The sequence below is a fragment of the Bidens hawaiensis genome, unplaced genomic scaffold (genome assembly GCF_021521415.1).
Source record: "Bidens hawaiensis isolate Kalapana, Puna unplaced genomic scaffold, B.hawaiensis_p1.1 tig00045915_1, whole genome shotgun sequence".
Lineage (NCBI taxonomy): Eukaryota > Viridiplantae > Streptophyta > Magnoliopsida > Asterales > Asteraceae > Bidens > Bidens hawaiensis.
In genome coordinates this window covers 1-16,025 of record NW_027498159.1, presented here as the reverse complement: position 1 = coordinate 16,025, position 16,025 = coordinate 1, and the positions used below count along the sequence as shown (strand labels likewise).

General features: G+C 35.2%; 1 protein-coding gene across 1 annotated transcript; it reads right to left on the bottom strand.

Annotated features, from left to right (window-relative positions):
• Positions 1-493: 493 nt before the first annotated feature.
• On the bottom strand, positions 494-1,392 carry LOC143595941 (proteasome subunit alpha type-4-like). Its single transcript, XM_077074833.1, has one exon. The coding sequence runs from the start codon at positions 1,375-1,377 to the stop codon at positions 628-630; it is 750 nt and encodes a 249-aa protein (XP_076930948.1). The 5' UTR covers positions 1,378-1,392; the 3' UTR covers positions 494-627.
• Positions 1,393-16,025: the final 14,633 nt, after the last annotated feature.

Genomic DNA, 16,025 nt, shown 5'->3' with positions numbered 1-16,025 from the left:
ACATCGGGGCATCTTGTTGTTTCGATCACCATAACAACGTCATCATTAGTTGCCATTTGTTGTCGGTTTAAGGTTAATTGTGGTTTGGAGTGTGTTTTATAGTTTTGGAAGTGGTTTAACAAGTACACAAACAAACCTTGCTATTTAGAGTAAAAAAAATAACCTATTTATAGTTAAAAAACTGGTTCCAACGGTCAAAAACGGCTATATAGCCGTTGGAACCGGTTCCTAACGGCTATGATATTTAAATTTCAAAAAAAACCGGTGGAACCGGTTTTTACGTAAAAACCGGTTCCGGTTCATACCCTACCCGGTTCTTAAAAGTTAGCATATCTGGGCATCGGTTCGGGTCGGGAACCGAACCGGTTCTTGATTGGAACCGGTGCCATTTTACAACCCGGTGTGAAAAAACCGGTTTCGAACCGGTTCGGGTTTTCCAGTTGAACCCGATTTGTGCACCTCTAATTTCAACAGCTTATAAAGCCTACACCTCTCAAACATCAAACAAAAAACTTAAATCATGTCTTTACCACCAACACAACAAAACCAAGATCCAAACATACAAATTAAAACCATTATCGAAAACAAGTCCATCATCATCTGCAAATCATAAACTAGAATCAAACCTTAGGCTTCTGCAGCTGGCTGAGTCACACCGTACTTCACCAGCATTTTACTCAAAGCATCAGGCGAACAAACCTCATACTTAACTTTCCCAGAAGTTGACAAAAAAATCTCAGCCAACTCAAGCTTATCAGAACTCAAACTAGTACTATCCATTGTCTTACTAAGCACCTTAAGTGCCAGCTGGACCGCCTCTTCCCGACTAATATCATCCTTATAGTCCTGCTTCAACATCGACTGCGCTGCTTGGTTATTAGCCCCAACCGCTGCAGCCTTCCACCCACCGTAGTTCCCACTCGGGTCACTCATATAAAGCTGAAACCCGTAATTCTTATCCCACCCCGCAAACAAAAACGAGACCCCAAATGGTCGCAGCCCACCGAATTGTGTGTAGCCTTGTTTGGTGTCACAAAGTGATTGGACCAGTTGTTCAACCGGCATCGGCTCTTGGTACGAAAACGTGTAACGTTGGGCCTGAACACGGGCCGTGTTGATTAGTATGTTGGCGTCCGACATTATCCCGGCTACCGCACACGCCACATGGTCGTCGATTTTGTACATTTTTTCGGTAGAGGTTGAGGTTTGGAGGAGTTTTGATGTTACTTTTTTCTCGCCAACTAGAACCACACCGTCTTTTGAGAGGATCCCGATCGCGGACCCTGCGTTGCCGATTGCTTCCATCGCGTATTCGACTTGGTAGAGTCGGCCTTCCGGGGAGAATATTGTTGTTCGGCTGTCATACCTTCTCGACATCTGTTTAAGATTTTATAAAAACAGAATGTGTTAAAAGTTTATAAAGTTTTGCAATAACATCTTCACATATGCATAGTTGTTTGAACTTTACAGCATTCTTTTACCAGAAAGGTAAGAGATAAAACTGTATTCAGCATGTCCCAAAAAATAACTACCAGGTAATTTTATTATGTTATTGTTGGTATAATCTGCAGACTGCAGGTATACATGACTTTCAAGCAGCATTTTAGAAGCAAAAAGACCCCAAATGTCATTGTTAAATTCATCTTAACTAGCAATGTCGTGGTGACTGCCTGACTGGATTACTTTTAGGTTCAGAAATTAATTCATACACCAGACATTAAGAATCAAGACCAATCTTGCAAGAAAACAAAGTCCAAAAACCTAAATAGAGATGAATGAAATTGTCCCTAAAGATTGTATGGCATCTTATCTGTAATTACAAATATCATTTATTCCAGACAGAATTACAAATTTTGTCCTTTAAAATAAGACGAATTACGGTTCGTGTCCTTTTCTAAGTTTCCTTGCAGGCGGTGTACTTTAAACTTTTTTTTCCTACAAGTTTTGTCCTTTACGCTAACTGGGTTAGAAAAAGTCAGTTAAGTATGACATGTGCCAGACATATGATGGGCATAATTGTAATTCTAATGTATCTTTAAATTAAATAAAAAAGAAAAGAAGATATATATATAATATAATTAACTTAAAACAAAAACAAAAAAAAAACATTTTCAGTTTCTTTCTGTCTGCACCTTCACCCTCACCCCTCACTTTCTTCTTTTTAGTTCTAAACCACCACCACCACACCATTACCATCGCACCACCGACGCAGCACCACACCACCACAAAAAAACCCCTTTAATTACTAACCCGAGGATGGTTGGAGGAGCTCTGTGGCGAGGATGGTGGTGTTGGCGGAGTGTGGTGGCGACGGCTGTGGGTTACGGTAGTGGTGGTGTATTTGGGTGGATTTAATGTGGTGGGTGGCTGGAGGGGGTTATGATGCGGTGACTAGGGTTACGAATTTGGGTGGGCGATGGCTACGGCTAGTTACGCTAGGGTTACGGCTAGGATTTTGATGGAAGTCTTAAACGGTAGGGTTACGGAGGTGGTGGTTCAGGTGGCCGGAATTTCGGAGGTGGTGGTTCAGGTGGCCGAAATTTCGGAGGTGATGGTTCAGGTGGCCAAAAAGAAGGTGGTGGTTCAGGTGGCCGGAATTTCGGAGGTGATGGTTCAGGTGGCCGGAAACGGAGGTGGTGGTTCAGGTGCCGGAAACCGGAGGTATGGGAGTGGTGATAAACTTTTTGCAGGTACAGGCGAAAAGACAAAAATGCCCTCACATGCGTCTCACGTGAGGGTATTTAACTGACTTTTTCTAACCCAGTTAGCGTAAAGGACAAAAGTTGTAGGAAAAAAAAGTTTAAAGTACACCGCCTGCAAGGAAACTTAGAAAAGGACACGAACCGTAATTCGTCTTATTTTAAAGGACAAAATTTGTAATTCTGTCTTTATTCCAAGAATAATATATATTTCCGAATTATATTATTTAGAAAATGTAGTGAATCAAAATTACTCTTTGAAGTGGCCAGTTTGACCTGTTTCCTAACTGTTTTATTATGCAATCTCTTCATGGGTATTACTAAAAAATATTCGTTGGAATTAAAGATATAAATGTCTGATATCTTTCAAACCAAAATGTCTAATATGATACTAAGATATGAAAACGTGAAAACACGAATCATAAAGAAGCCACACGACACATAAAATTGATAACCAACCAATGCAATAAAACTAATCTAGTTTCCAAGTTCCAACTTATTCACAACCGCACACAACTAATTGTCAGATTCACAATGTCACTGAATCATAAAATTCAATATTAATAAAAGCCTAGATAAAATGGCATCACTCTTCAGTTATCATCATTCTCAGAAGCTGCAACAACAAACTCCAGCTTTTGAGAAACTAGTTAATACTAATTCCTTAAAATGTTCACCGAACTTTAGATTCACATATAAAACTTTCTAATAACATCTTCACATATATGAATCATTGTATTGTTTTCAATCACTCGATAGAACTCACCACTCAGTAAACAAGTTTAATAACGAAGCTTTCATCATTGTTTGAACTTTGAAGCATTCATTTAACGGAAAAATAGAGATAAAACTCTATTCTACATATCCTAAAAGCAACTACCAGCTCATTTTCTTATTTTACTATTCGTATGTCTCCCAATGGCGGTTTACGCACCCGCCAACATATAATCGTTCCCAATATTTTAGAAGCAAAAAAACTGTAACTAAATTATTTTTAGGTTCAAAAGTTAACTCATACAAAACAACTCAATAATCAGCACTAATCTTGCAAGAAATCAAACTCCAAAAAAACAAACTACAGGTGGATAACATTCTACTTAAATATTGTACAAAATCACCATTATATTCACTAAAAGCTATTAAACTACGTCATAATAACTACAAATCCGGTAATCCACCAAACAGGTTTAAAATTAGGGTTTTAAGAATAAACTTGCGACTCGGTGAACATGTTTAATAAGTAAACTTGCATAGTTGTTTGAAGCATTCTTTAAACAGGAAGATAAGAGATAAAACTGTATTCAACATGTCCCAAACTACCACCCCATTTTATAATATAATAGTTAAAAAAATCTGCAGGTTACAGGTACATATAAATATATGTGTGCACGCGTGTGTATACATGCTATGCAGTTAATGTGGCAAAATAACAGATATCAGTCAAATTGAGATATCAGTTATCACGGTGTGATATCAGTAATTTTAATATCATGCAGAATTAATATATTAACACTAACAATTCAGTCTCCTACCATTAACAAAATTAACCTTTTGAAACTTACGAAACACCAACAATTGTAGCAAGTAGGAACTGATTAAGACTTTAAAAACTAACATTAAAAACTAAATATTGACAATTAAGACATAAGAAACTGATATAGGGAAAATCAGTGATGTATTAGTCAACTGGATAGTAGATATGTATGGATGTATGTATGTATATCTTTCAAGCTGCAGCAGCATTGCAGTGGCACATAGACCCAAATATCATCATTAAATCAATCTAAATCAGGAATCTTTCAATAAGTAAATTATTTTTAGGTTGAAAACTTACCTCACCTCACCTCACACGATACAACTTAATAACCAAAACCAAGTAATCAAACTCCACGTCTCCATACCCTAAATCCTAACTATATTCACCAAACTAAATCATTATTCAAACTGAAATCGCTTTAGCCCAACATTGATTCGAGTGAACATATCTTAGACCTAATTCCTAAATCTACCAAATTTGATTCATGATCGATGAGCAAATTAAGATATTGAGATTGAGACTGACCTTGATTTGATTGGGGATTGAAGAATGAAAAGAAAATTAAATTAAGAGCGCAGTGGTGAGGTTTATACTCTCGCTCGGTACGGAGTTTACTGTGCCCCAAGCAAGATTTCTTTCCTTTTCCTTTTTTTTAATTTTGATTGTTTTTCATACTTGCATTTTTTTAATAAATTATAATCACAACTCGGGAAATACCTGACTTCAGTTCCGTCTTTCACACTAATTTTTTTCACTAGACTTTCGTTAAAGGATAAAACTTACAAGTTATGTTTTTTTTTTTGAATTTTAAACTGATGTTTTAGTGCTTTTGTTTGGATGAAGGATACAAATTGATTGATGTGAAACTTACCTGAAAACGTTGTTCCAAAAGACTTGATTTTTGTTAATTGAAAGTTTAAACACCCGAATTGAAACACCGTTTTGTTTTTTGGAGCACCATTTTAAGGTAAGTTATACATCAATCGACTTGTATCCTCATTCTGACAAAAAACCCTAAACTTTAAGTCTAAACTTTGGAAAAACTTAACGGGGTTAAATTTTTTTTAATGGGGGTCCAATGAAAACAATTAGGGTATGTTTGGTTAGAGGTAATGGAATGAAGGGGGAAGGGAATGGGAGAAGGAATTGAATGGACAATGGAATGAAATGGATCATTACCATTCCTTTGTCTTATTTGGTTAACCTATTGGAATGAAATGAATTATTACTTTATATTGTTTGGTATCCAAAAAAAATTGTAGGAATGAAATTCAAATAATAAAAACACTCCTATCTAAAAATATATTTTTTTACAAAAAAAAACAAAAAGAAACCCCGCAATGGTGATGGTGGTGGTAGCTCTGGCGACGAAAATGGTGGCGACGGTGGTGATGGGCGGTGGTGGTGGTGGTGGGGGTGGCAGTGATCAAGCGGTGGTAGCATTGGTAGTGATCGTGATGATAGGGTGGCGGCGGTGGTGGCGGCGATGGTGGTGACAAAGGTGGTGGCAACGACGACAGTGGCGGTCAGGTGGTGGTGGCAGCAATGATAGTGGTGGTGGTCATTGTTAGGTGGTAGTATTGTTGAGAAATTATGGTGAAGGAGGAATGGAATGAAAAAGAAAAAAGAAAAAAGAAAAAGAAGAGAGGGTGGGAAGGAATGATTTTGATGGAATGGGATTCCATTTGTAATGAATGATTCCATTCCAATGAGCAACCAAACACCACTCCCACGTAATGAATCATTCCATTCCCACTGTCATTCCTGCATACCAAATGCTACCTTAGTGTGAAAGGTGGGACCGGAGACAACTATTTTCTGAGTTAGGATTATTATCGGTCAACTGCAAAAATGTGGGATTATTAAAATCCAATTAGCCTTTTTCATCTGGGTTTTGAATAGGCCGATAATTGTTGAAAAACAATTTGAAACACGACCCTAATCCAATACGAAAAAAAATATTTGGGTCAACTAACACAATTCGTTTAGAAAAGCAGGTCGACTAACACAACCGATTTAAAAATCGGTTCGGGTTCATTACAAAAACCTTTTATAATTATATTTTTATTTTATGTTTTCTATTTTTCATTTTTCTAAAGATACGCTTGTAATTTTTAATTCATTTTGAAGGTTTTTAATAACTTAAAAAAATGTTCATATTATTCGTTTACTTAACCGACTATAAACTATATTAATTTTATTTTTTACTTTTTCTAATAAATGGGTTATAAGGGTCGTGCTCAGGTCGACCTGAACTTATGTGTGTGTATGGGTTATGGTTGAAATATTTGGCACAAATAATAATATGGGTCGGGTTCAGGTTGTACATTTCAACCAGTCACTTTGCCAACCTGTAACTTATTTGTCACACCCCAACCTAATGGCGGAACATGCTAGGGCGTGACAATATTTGTATCATAGCTCAAATACACAAAAATAATTATAGTGACAATAAATAATTAATTTATTAATATCAAAGTACATAAGTGTTCACAAAATCAAAATAAACCAAAGCATTACATCAAACTTAAAGTAAAAGAAAATGTTCATTGTTTTATGAAATCCTAAGGTATAACTAGTGTTTTCAAACTTTACTTCAATCATCATCCCATGTAGCAACCTGTGATATGCGTAAAAATATATATATTTGTCAACATAATATTGAGCAATAATCACAATTTGAAATATATACATAATACTATAAAATCAACAATTCCTTCCGATAATGTGCATTACTCCAACTAGCATAACAATTAAATAAAAGTTGCATTTTCACCCGAATCACATGGATAACGAGTTACTCTGATAGCGTATGATCATAATATGAGGATGAGGATGAGATACCAACCAACTATAAAACTGTAAACACATAGTCAAATAGCATGTAACAACTAATCGAACAACATCACAATATGTAAATAATGGAATTGAGTTTATAATGTACTTGAGTAAATAAATAAACCTGAGTTTTGTGTACGCATAAAGCCCCCAAAACAAAATAGAGAAAAAGGGGATGTGATTACTCACCTTTGCGATTAAGTAAGCTATCGCGATAATAAGAATAAAATAAGTGAGCTGACTGATCCAACATAAATAGCCTATAAATTTAATATATGAAAATATCATTAAAACCGAGAAGAATCCAACTCGAATCATATTAATATTCATTACGGTTCTCAAGTTATGACAAAATGAGATTTAAGCGAGTTTTATACGTACTGAGTCCGAACATTGGTTCGAGACCAGGTTCGAGTCCAACAGCTTTAAAATATTAAAACAAAAAAAAAAAAACTTAATTGGAGCCAAAGCTAGTTTTGAGCAGAACTTAATGTAATTGAAAATCTCAATTTTAATGTTTAAGAACTCTAAACGGGTCAAACCGCAATTGACTAGCAAAACCCCTCCGATAAGTAAAGTTAATAGAGGGCTTTTGTTAGTTAGATAAAAAAATACACAACTTTATTAATCTTATCTTATTATACTATTAAAGCAATACAAAGTTTCCATAGGGCATTCAACTAGCATGTCCACATAGGCTTCCAACTCATCAATTTTCCATTTATATAATTTCCAAATGTTAATTTGAACATTATTTTTAAACATTAAATTTCAAAATAAATTGTGATAATAATCATTTATTGAGTAATAAAGACAATTAATTGTTTTTATTGTTATTTTTAAAAATTTTGGGACCTTGTAATTTTATTTTTTGGATTTTGAGAAATTATTTATGAACATTTGGACGGGATACATGGATGTTTTAATTGAAATAGTGATTTAAGTCACGAGGTTTGGATTATATTGTTATTTTATTAAACATGCAGTTTAATAAAAATTATAACTATATCTCATTGTTATAGTTATATTTTTAGTATTTTTTATGTTGCGTACTTAAAGGTTTTATAATTTCAATAAAAATAGTTTTTATAGCACACAACTTATGTTAAAACATCTACTATACGCTTCATACTTTATAACATATGACTTTAGTAGATGATGAAGTTTTAATTAATATGTCTTTTTTATTTCATGGTATAAGTTAGAAATATGTTGCATAACTTAGAATTATGTTTTAAATTGTTATTTTTCTCTATTTGTTTTTATATGTTGGATTCTTTTAATTAAAACAACAATGTGATACCTTATAATAATAATAATGCTAGATTATCTAACGTGTACAATTCATTAAAATGTATATAACACACACACATACACACACACACACTCACACATATATATATGAAGTTTTATATATTTTCCGTCCGTGTGTAACACGGAATCTAACCTAGTATCTTAAATATAGGGATAAGTGCTTATAATTATTCCATTCAATCCTTATTTATCTTCATCTCAAGTCCGGAATCAAGGTAACTCTCTCTCTCTCTCTCTCTCTCTTCACCCTTAATTCTTCTAGGGTTTTTCTTTTTTCTGCTGCAATTTCAGTTTTCAATGGCAAATAATAAGACTAGATCTTCCGCATGGTTCGCTGCGGATTCCGGTGAGGTGTTTCTCAACCAGGAGCTTCTTGCCTTTCCGAACTTAGAGACCTGTAGCTTTACCGATCGTGATATCGCTAGACTTCAAGCTGAGGAGATATTTCCTGAAGGAACAGTCTTTCGTCCTTTTGAGAGACAGATAAGTTTAGACCTTATCTCCAAAACCTGGGTTTACTTTACTTAATATCCGTCTTTTCTTGGTCTATCTTACTCTTTCCTCTATTTATCTCCAAGTTCTTCAAAATCATCGATCTCAGTTACGCCCAAATGATGCCGACGGCATGGAGGATTCTGTTTATGCTGAACCACATTATCACCACCCATAATCTAGACTTTGGCATCTATGATTTAGTTGTTGTTTATCGCTCGAGAACCCATGGCTCAAGTAGATTTATGTTTCAAATCATTCCTGGTCAAACTCATCTGATCCTGAAAATAACCAAAAATGATGGGGAATGGAATATGAAATTCTTTTTTGTCCAAAGAGATTCTATCCCGGGCGGTAAAAATCTTCCTTTCCAGTGGATTGTTAAGGGTAGAAGTATATAAACAAAAATTAAAAAAATAATTAAATAAAGTTAATGCTTATATTTTCCTTTTCATTATAAAGTTTGAAGATCTCGCACCGCCAACCACTGAGGCTTATAAGAGGATTCCTGCAATCATGAGGATTCCAGACATAGAGAGGCTCTTTTTTGCCTCGAAATCCCTGCATCTTCTTCTACTAGCCACGTCTCAGAAAGCGTGTCAGGTGAGTATCTCAATCATGATTTCAAGTTTGTCTTTTCATACTTATGTGGATTCTGAATTCTTTTTCAGCCAAGCAAGGTTTCATGTTGGAGGATCTTGAACACATTATCAAGAAAAGGAGCCAACCACCATTGAGGTCTCAAAACCACCCATTCCCTCTTCCAAGAGCAAGCCCTCCTCATCGAAGAAGAGGAATGTGGTTGAAATTCTTGATTCTAATAATGAGTATTTGGTCAAATTATGAGTTCTCAGTCAACACTTGAGTTCATTGGGTTTTCAGTTTTTAATAAGTTGTCGGTTTTTAATGAGATCTCGGTTTTAATGAGATTTCGTTTTGATAAAATCTCAGTTTTGTGAGATTTCGGTTTTAGGAGATCTCGGTTTTAACGAGATTTTGGTAAGCATTAAAATCCAAATATTATTTAACGCAATAATATTTTGGTTCAAATTCTTAGGGATTAATTTTATCTCCAAGATTTGTTTAATTTTGAAATTCATATTCTTAATAATTATTAAAAATTCAAAAAATCTTTGGAGATTTGTTTATCCAATTATTTTAGGAAAAACACAATTATAATCTGAATTTTAACCAAAATATGTATTATTTTTGGGAAAAAAAACATAATGAGCACGAAGAACATCACCGAAAAAAACCATAAATTTTTAAAAGGTTTTTAATGTGAAATCAGTTACAAGATTTTTTAAAACATTTTATATAAAACCAGATTTCAATAAGTTTAAAAATAATGAAAAACGAAAATTAGGGTTTATCAAGACTTAAGTTCCTATCTCTCGGTTTAAATCCAGATTTAAGGGAATATCATGAAGAACTGATTAAACAACATCGCTATGATATCACATGTTGATCAATTCCTCATTGGGACAATGGAAAACATGAATAATATGAGGGTTAATTTACGAGCTTGGAATGAAGGCTTAGAAGTGAGGAATGGGAGTGCACGAAGGAAAAGAAAAAGATTTTAGCTGAAGTTTTTGTCCTTCACGTGACACGAAGGACTGATGCATATTCTTCGCTGGACGCGAAGATATAGAAATCTTGCCCGACTATTTTTTCATTCACGCGACGCGAAAGACAGACCCATTTACCGTTCGCGCGACGCGAACTGCCTTAATCCGAAGAAAATTAGGGTTAATCACTATATAAACCCGTCTAAGCCCCCATTCGTCATATCATTACTTTTATAGGCTGAAGAGAGACCCGAGGACGAATTTTGTTCATCCGAAAGCTTCCGGTTCATCTTGGGATTACATGTTCATCAAGATAAGTGATTTTAACGTAATGTCTATGCATGGCTAAAACGTTTGCGTTCATTCTAGGCTAGGGTTTTGTTTATTCTTTTTGAAGACCAAATTCATTATGCTTCATGAATAAGAAGTTGATTTAGTTTTATTATTTGATCTTGTTATATTATTACTTGATTGTTTAAAAAATTTGTGTTTTCGATTATTGATTAATACATCACTTGTTTGGTTTTGTTCATCAACACTTAGGGTTAGGCTCTTGTGTCATTGGACTAATAACCATTAGTTACTGTTAATTAATTAGTTGTCACGAAACATAAATTGGTAATTGGGTAGATCGAGTTCAATTGTGTCAACAATCCGGTTAAGTTATCATTTGTCATCACAATCAAACTAATAGGTCTAGTAATTATTGCGCAATCAAGTCAAGTGAATCTGGGATTAAGTTGAATATCACATTACATGAACCTAGAGTGGATACCTTTTTATTAATATTGTTTACAAATCTAATAACTAATTGTTTTAGTTTTAATAATTAATCTTTTCAAAACCGCTTGACATGTTTTAGTGCTTTTTTTATTATGCTTAATTGTTTGTGGTTATCAATTGTTGGTGTGTGATTGTTTGAATGTGTAGTGCGGGTTAACGGGTTTGATTTGTTAATTCGGTGTCACACCCCAATCTAAGGCTGAAATGTCGGGGCGTGAGCTGATTGTTCACAGCTCAAAGGTACTATCATAAATAAAATTTACAATAACTATTAAGTTAATTAATTCATTTTAAGTGCACACAATATCCAATACATAAACAAATAATCCAAACAAAACAAATATAATCCAAACAAAAATTAAAGATAAATTGTCTTCATTAAACCCTAAGGTCTTTACTAAGTGTCCAAAACTTCAATCTTCAAGTCAATCAATAACCTGCATATGCATAGAAAATACAATAAATTTTGGCAACATAAAGTTGAGTGAGATTATCACCAGTTTTGCAATGACATAACAATAATATATGAAATAAGCAAAACGTAATAAGTTGCAGTAAATAAATCAAACCATGAGCAAATAAGGTGTCAATTAACCAGTGCCAAGCGAATCGGGCGTTTGGTAAATCAACCTTTAGCAAGTAATAAGACCGTTGCCAAGTGAATCGGGCGTGGGTCAATAATATGATCGTACTACTAATGAGAATATGTTGGACCTCTCCGAATGCGATAAAGTAAACAAATAAGCAGGTAGCAAGTATATTTGATAGTTCACACACAATTACACGTTTGCTATTTTGTGATATATAGATAATACGAAATACAGATGATACGTATATGTCCCCAAAACTTTGTGAAAATTCAGTAAAATAGGGGAATGGTAAAACTCACCTTAAAACGAAAGCAAGTGAATAATGACAACGATAAACTAGTTAAGAATTAAATAGATTGTCTTCTAATGCGTCGAATGAAATAAACCAACTGAACCCGAACGATGAATGAAACAAGAGATAATCGAGGTCAAAGGGTCTTGAAACTTGAAAGTCAATGAAGCTTGAAGAAGTTGAAGAAATTGAAGAAACCAACAATGGAGGAAGAAGAATTTCGTGGGATATAGATATGGGGGCTGGTATTGAAGTAATGATTTAGGGTTTTATGATATGCCTTGTTTAAATATTAAGGGTTAAGGCTTGTTTATTAGGAAATAGCTATTTTAGTAAACCGAATAATCAATAAATGACAAAACCGGGTATAATAACATAGAGATTTCGACTTGGACAACAAGAAAACGTCTTGGGATCTGTAATAGCATTTCTTGTAGTTTAAGTTTCGTTAATGTAATAAAAAGTAGGAAATAATTGGCAAAATTAGTCCCTGTAGTTCCCGAAAATGCGATTTTTTAGCCATTTTAAGCGATTTTAAAGGTTGTTAAGGACTATTTGGCATGATTAAGAGTTATGAAATTATAAAATAAGTTAAACCAAGTTTAATATCAATAAATACAAGTTTTAAATAGTTCAAAAGATCCGAATTACATTCTCGAATAGGTTTAAACAAATACGAAAAATCCGAGATATTACATTTGGGTAGTGTGTTGTCGGGATTATTCGGGATTTTGATTGTAATGTGAGTTGTTGTTATCAGATTTTGTAGTCGGGGCTATTGAGTTTTTAAGTTTCGAACCGCCAGAATTATTTTCCAGTGATGTTTTTATGGGTAATTCAAAGTTTGGTAAAAGATTTTTGGGTCGGTTTGTTGGGTTTTGATGAGTTTGCGACTTGTGTGTGCATTTTTGTTAAAATATTATTACTAAAACAAGTTTTCCAAAGTAGTTGGGTTGACTTTCGGGAAAGTGATGTGTTTGACAAATTGTAAAAGTGGGAATTGTGTTTTTGTTGAAACGGGCTTTTCATGTAAAATGTTTTGCACGTGCAGTTTTGAGGAAACTTTTCAAGTTTTTTGAGTCCATAGTTGATTGATAAAAAAAATTACAAAAATATTTTTCTTTTTATTAAGTGTTATTTTGTTTATGTATTCTTGAATATTGTTGGGGACAATTGCGACCGAAATACTATACGATTATCACCCGAGGTTTATCTTGACATACACTTATTGTTTTAATTTAATTGTAGATGTCGAGGAAGCGATCAAAGAAGCAGCAAACTTTGGATTATTCATCTCAGTAGTACACGAGGCGACCGATTTTCTATGAGGTCGAGGAGATACCAGTTTTTGGAGAAACTGTCGACGATATTATAGGTGGCGAGGATGAGCCACACATTATTCTGAGGTTCTGTATAAATACCCCGGAAAGGGAAATTTTTGAGTGGATTCGTAATGTGGATTTGTTGAGACATCGTACATTTGATTGGGGGTTGTTAGCCACATTGGGACAGGTGGAGCGAGTGAGAAATTACTTGGGAGCACGTTGGGCAGTTTAATTAGACTAAGTACGAAGAACTGGTTTATGAGTTTTACTCAACATTTCGACACAAGATTGGGGACTTTGATGAGTAACATGCAGTTAGTTTTTTGTTAGGGAGGCAGATGTTTGAGATGTCAGTGCTGCGTTTTGCTGTTGTTGCTGCGTTATATAGCGAGCTGAGGTTGAGACTCAGGCATTAGGGAGAGTATTCGGGGAGTCACTACTAGTTCCCGTCCTCATTGGATATCAACTGCTAGATTGGGAACTTTCTGGAGTACTATTGCTGATGGAGAGCACTCGAGCAGTGCCGTTTCTTCTGCTATCCACGATCCGGTTCATAAGTATATCCACCGTGTTATTGCTTCCACTTTTGTGGGCCGCCAGTCGGGTCACGACAAGTTTAGTAATTTGGACCTGTTGTGTTTATTTGGGACTGTTGGAGGTGAGGATGTGAACATGGCTACTTTGTTGTTCAATTCATTGGGTAGAGGAGGTCGCAGGGCTGACAAGCTGCGACGAGGTTGTCTTTGGGGGCACATTATCACGAGAACGGCCCAGTGTTTGGGGGTGTTTGGGAAGTACCCGGTGGAATATTTTATTGAGGGGCCCGATACGGGTGTTGTTGGTCTTGATGATGCCTAGAAGGCAGGCATTTGTACTTATGATAAGCCACCGCAGTGGGTTGCGGTGAGAGGTAGTGGTCAGGGTAGTTCTCGTAAATAGCGTGTAGAGAGGCCACCTGCCCAACCATGTAAGAGACAGCAGCGACAGCCGAGCCAATCACCAGCACAGCACCAGCACGCGCAACCTATGACCTTAGACTACGTGTTTGAGCGCCAGTTACTGATGCATGATGAGTTACGAGGTTACATGGATGAGTTTCATGGGTATCAGGACGAGACAAGAGGGTATTTTGGGATCATGTTTGATCATTAGAGCTTTCCGTTGCCTGTTTCTTTGCAGTCGCCACCGCCTGATACAGGTGGCTATGGAGACATGAGAGGAGGATATGGTGGTTCTGCTGGTTATGGTAATGTTGGAGGAGGATATCCCATTTATGGTAGATATGGTGATGTTGTTTCTTGAGGGTATTATAGAGAAGCAGGAGGTTCTGGAGCTGGCGGGGCCGATGATGGTGATGATGATGATTCTAATGATGAGGAGTAGATGTTGATGGTAGCAGCCACCCAGCTTGGGTTTTATTTTCATTTTTTCTTTAATTATGTTTTTATTATTATATGGCCTGTACTGATATTTATATTATTATTATCTTACGGGGAAAACGACAAGGCGGTTCGGTTGGGTAACTTATGGACTTATTTATTTGATGGTTGCATGTATATTTTTGTTGTATTTGAAATTTGTGGGTGTAGTTCACTATAAACCCTCACAAGACCATACACGTCCACCCAGGCGACTGGGATTTAAAGGGCTTGTTGCATACGCTAAATGCAATCGTGATTCCTACAAAAGTGAGTTAGGTCTTTTAACATTTTTACTCATTTAACCAAGATTATTATGAATTTAATTAAACTCGGTTGGTAATTTAAAAGTAACGGTTTTTAAACGGTTTAAAAGACATATTTTTAATACTTGTGAGAAGTTTGCTTCTACATGTTCGAGAGTTTGCATATTACGTTTTGAGAGTTGAGGAGTTTAGTTACCTAGAGCATCACCGAGGGCACGAGAGTTGCACATGAGAGTTTTTCTTATTTATCAGGTGATTTTGTTTTCATAATTTTATTTGTTTTGCTAGTTTTTATGTTAAAAGTGTAATTGTATTTGTGTATAATTAATAATAACTGCCACATTATGTCTGGTTTTAAAATTTCTCAGGTAAATTTTAACCCCGTCTCTATTTTATTTGTTAAATTTTAAACATTGAGGACTATCTTTGCCTTAAGTCTGGGGATGGGGAGAAATTGAAAAATTTAAAAGTGTTAATGGTCTTTAAATTAAGAATTTTTGCAAAATAAATGATAGAAAAATCGGGGATTTTTTTTCAAAATTATTATATATATGAAATAATAAAAACGGGAATGCACTTAATTTGGGATGTGTTGGTAGGTTCAGCTTTAAGAATGAAAAGAGGATTTGGTTGTTGACTTAATTGAACCTTTAAAATGCTTGATTTTTAGTGGGAAACACCATCAGGGTTTTGTTTGTTTAGCTAAGCCTGTGTAAGGACAGGAATGAAATATTGGGCCATACTCAAGCCTTTTGTTATATTTGATCACCAAAAAAAGAAATTTTAAATATGAATAGTCTATTGTACAATGCTTGGATAGGCTTAACGTTAGAGTATGCTAGATGGCTTGTGATAAAACCTAAATAAAAATACTGCTAGTTTAAGTGGTTAACACTTCAT

What these genes read in the sequence shown, in the direction of transcription:
- LOC143595941 (XM_077074833.1), bottom strand. Translation starts at nt 1,377, where the DNA reads ATGTCGAGAAGGTATGACAGCCGAACAACAATATTCTCCCCGGAAGGC.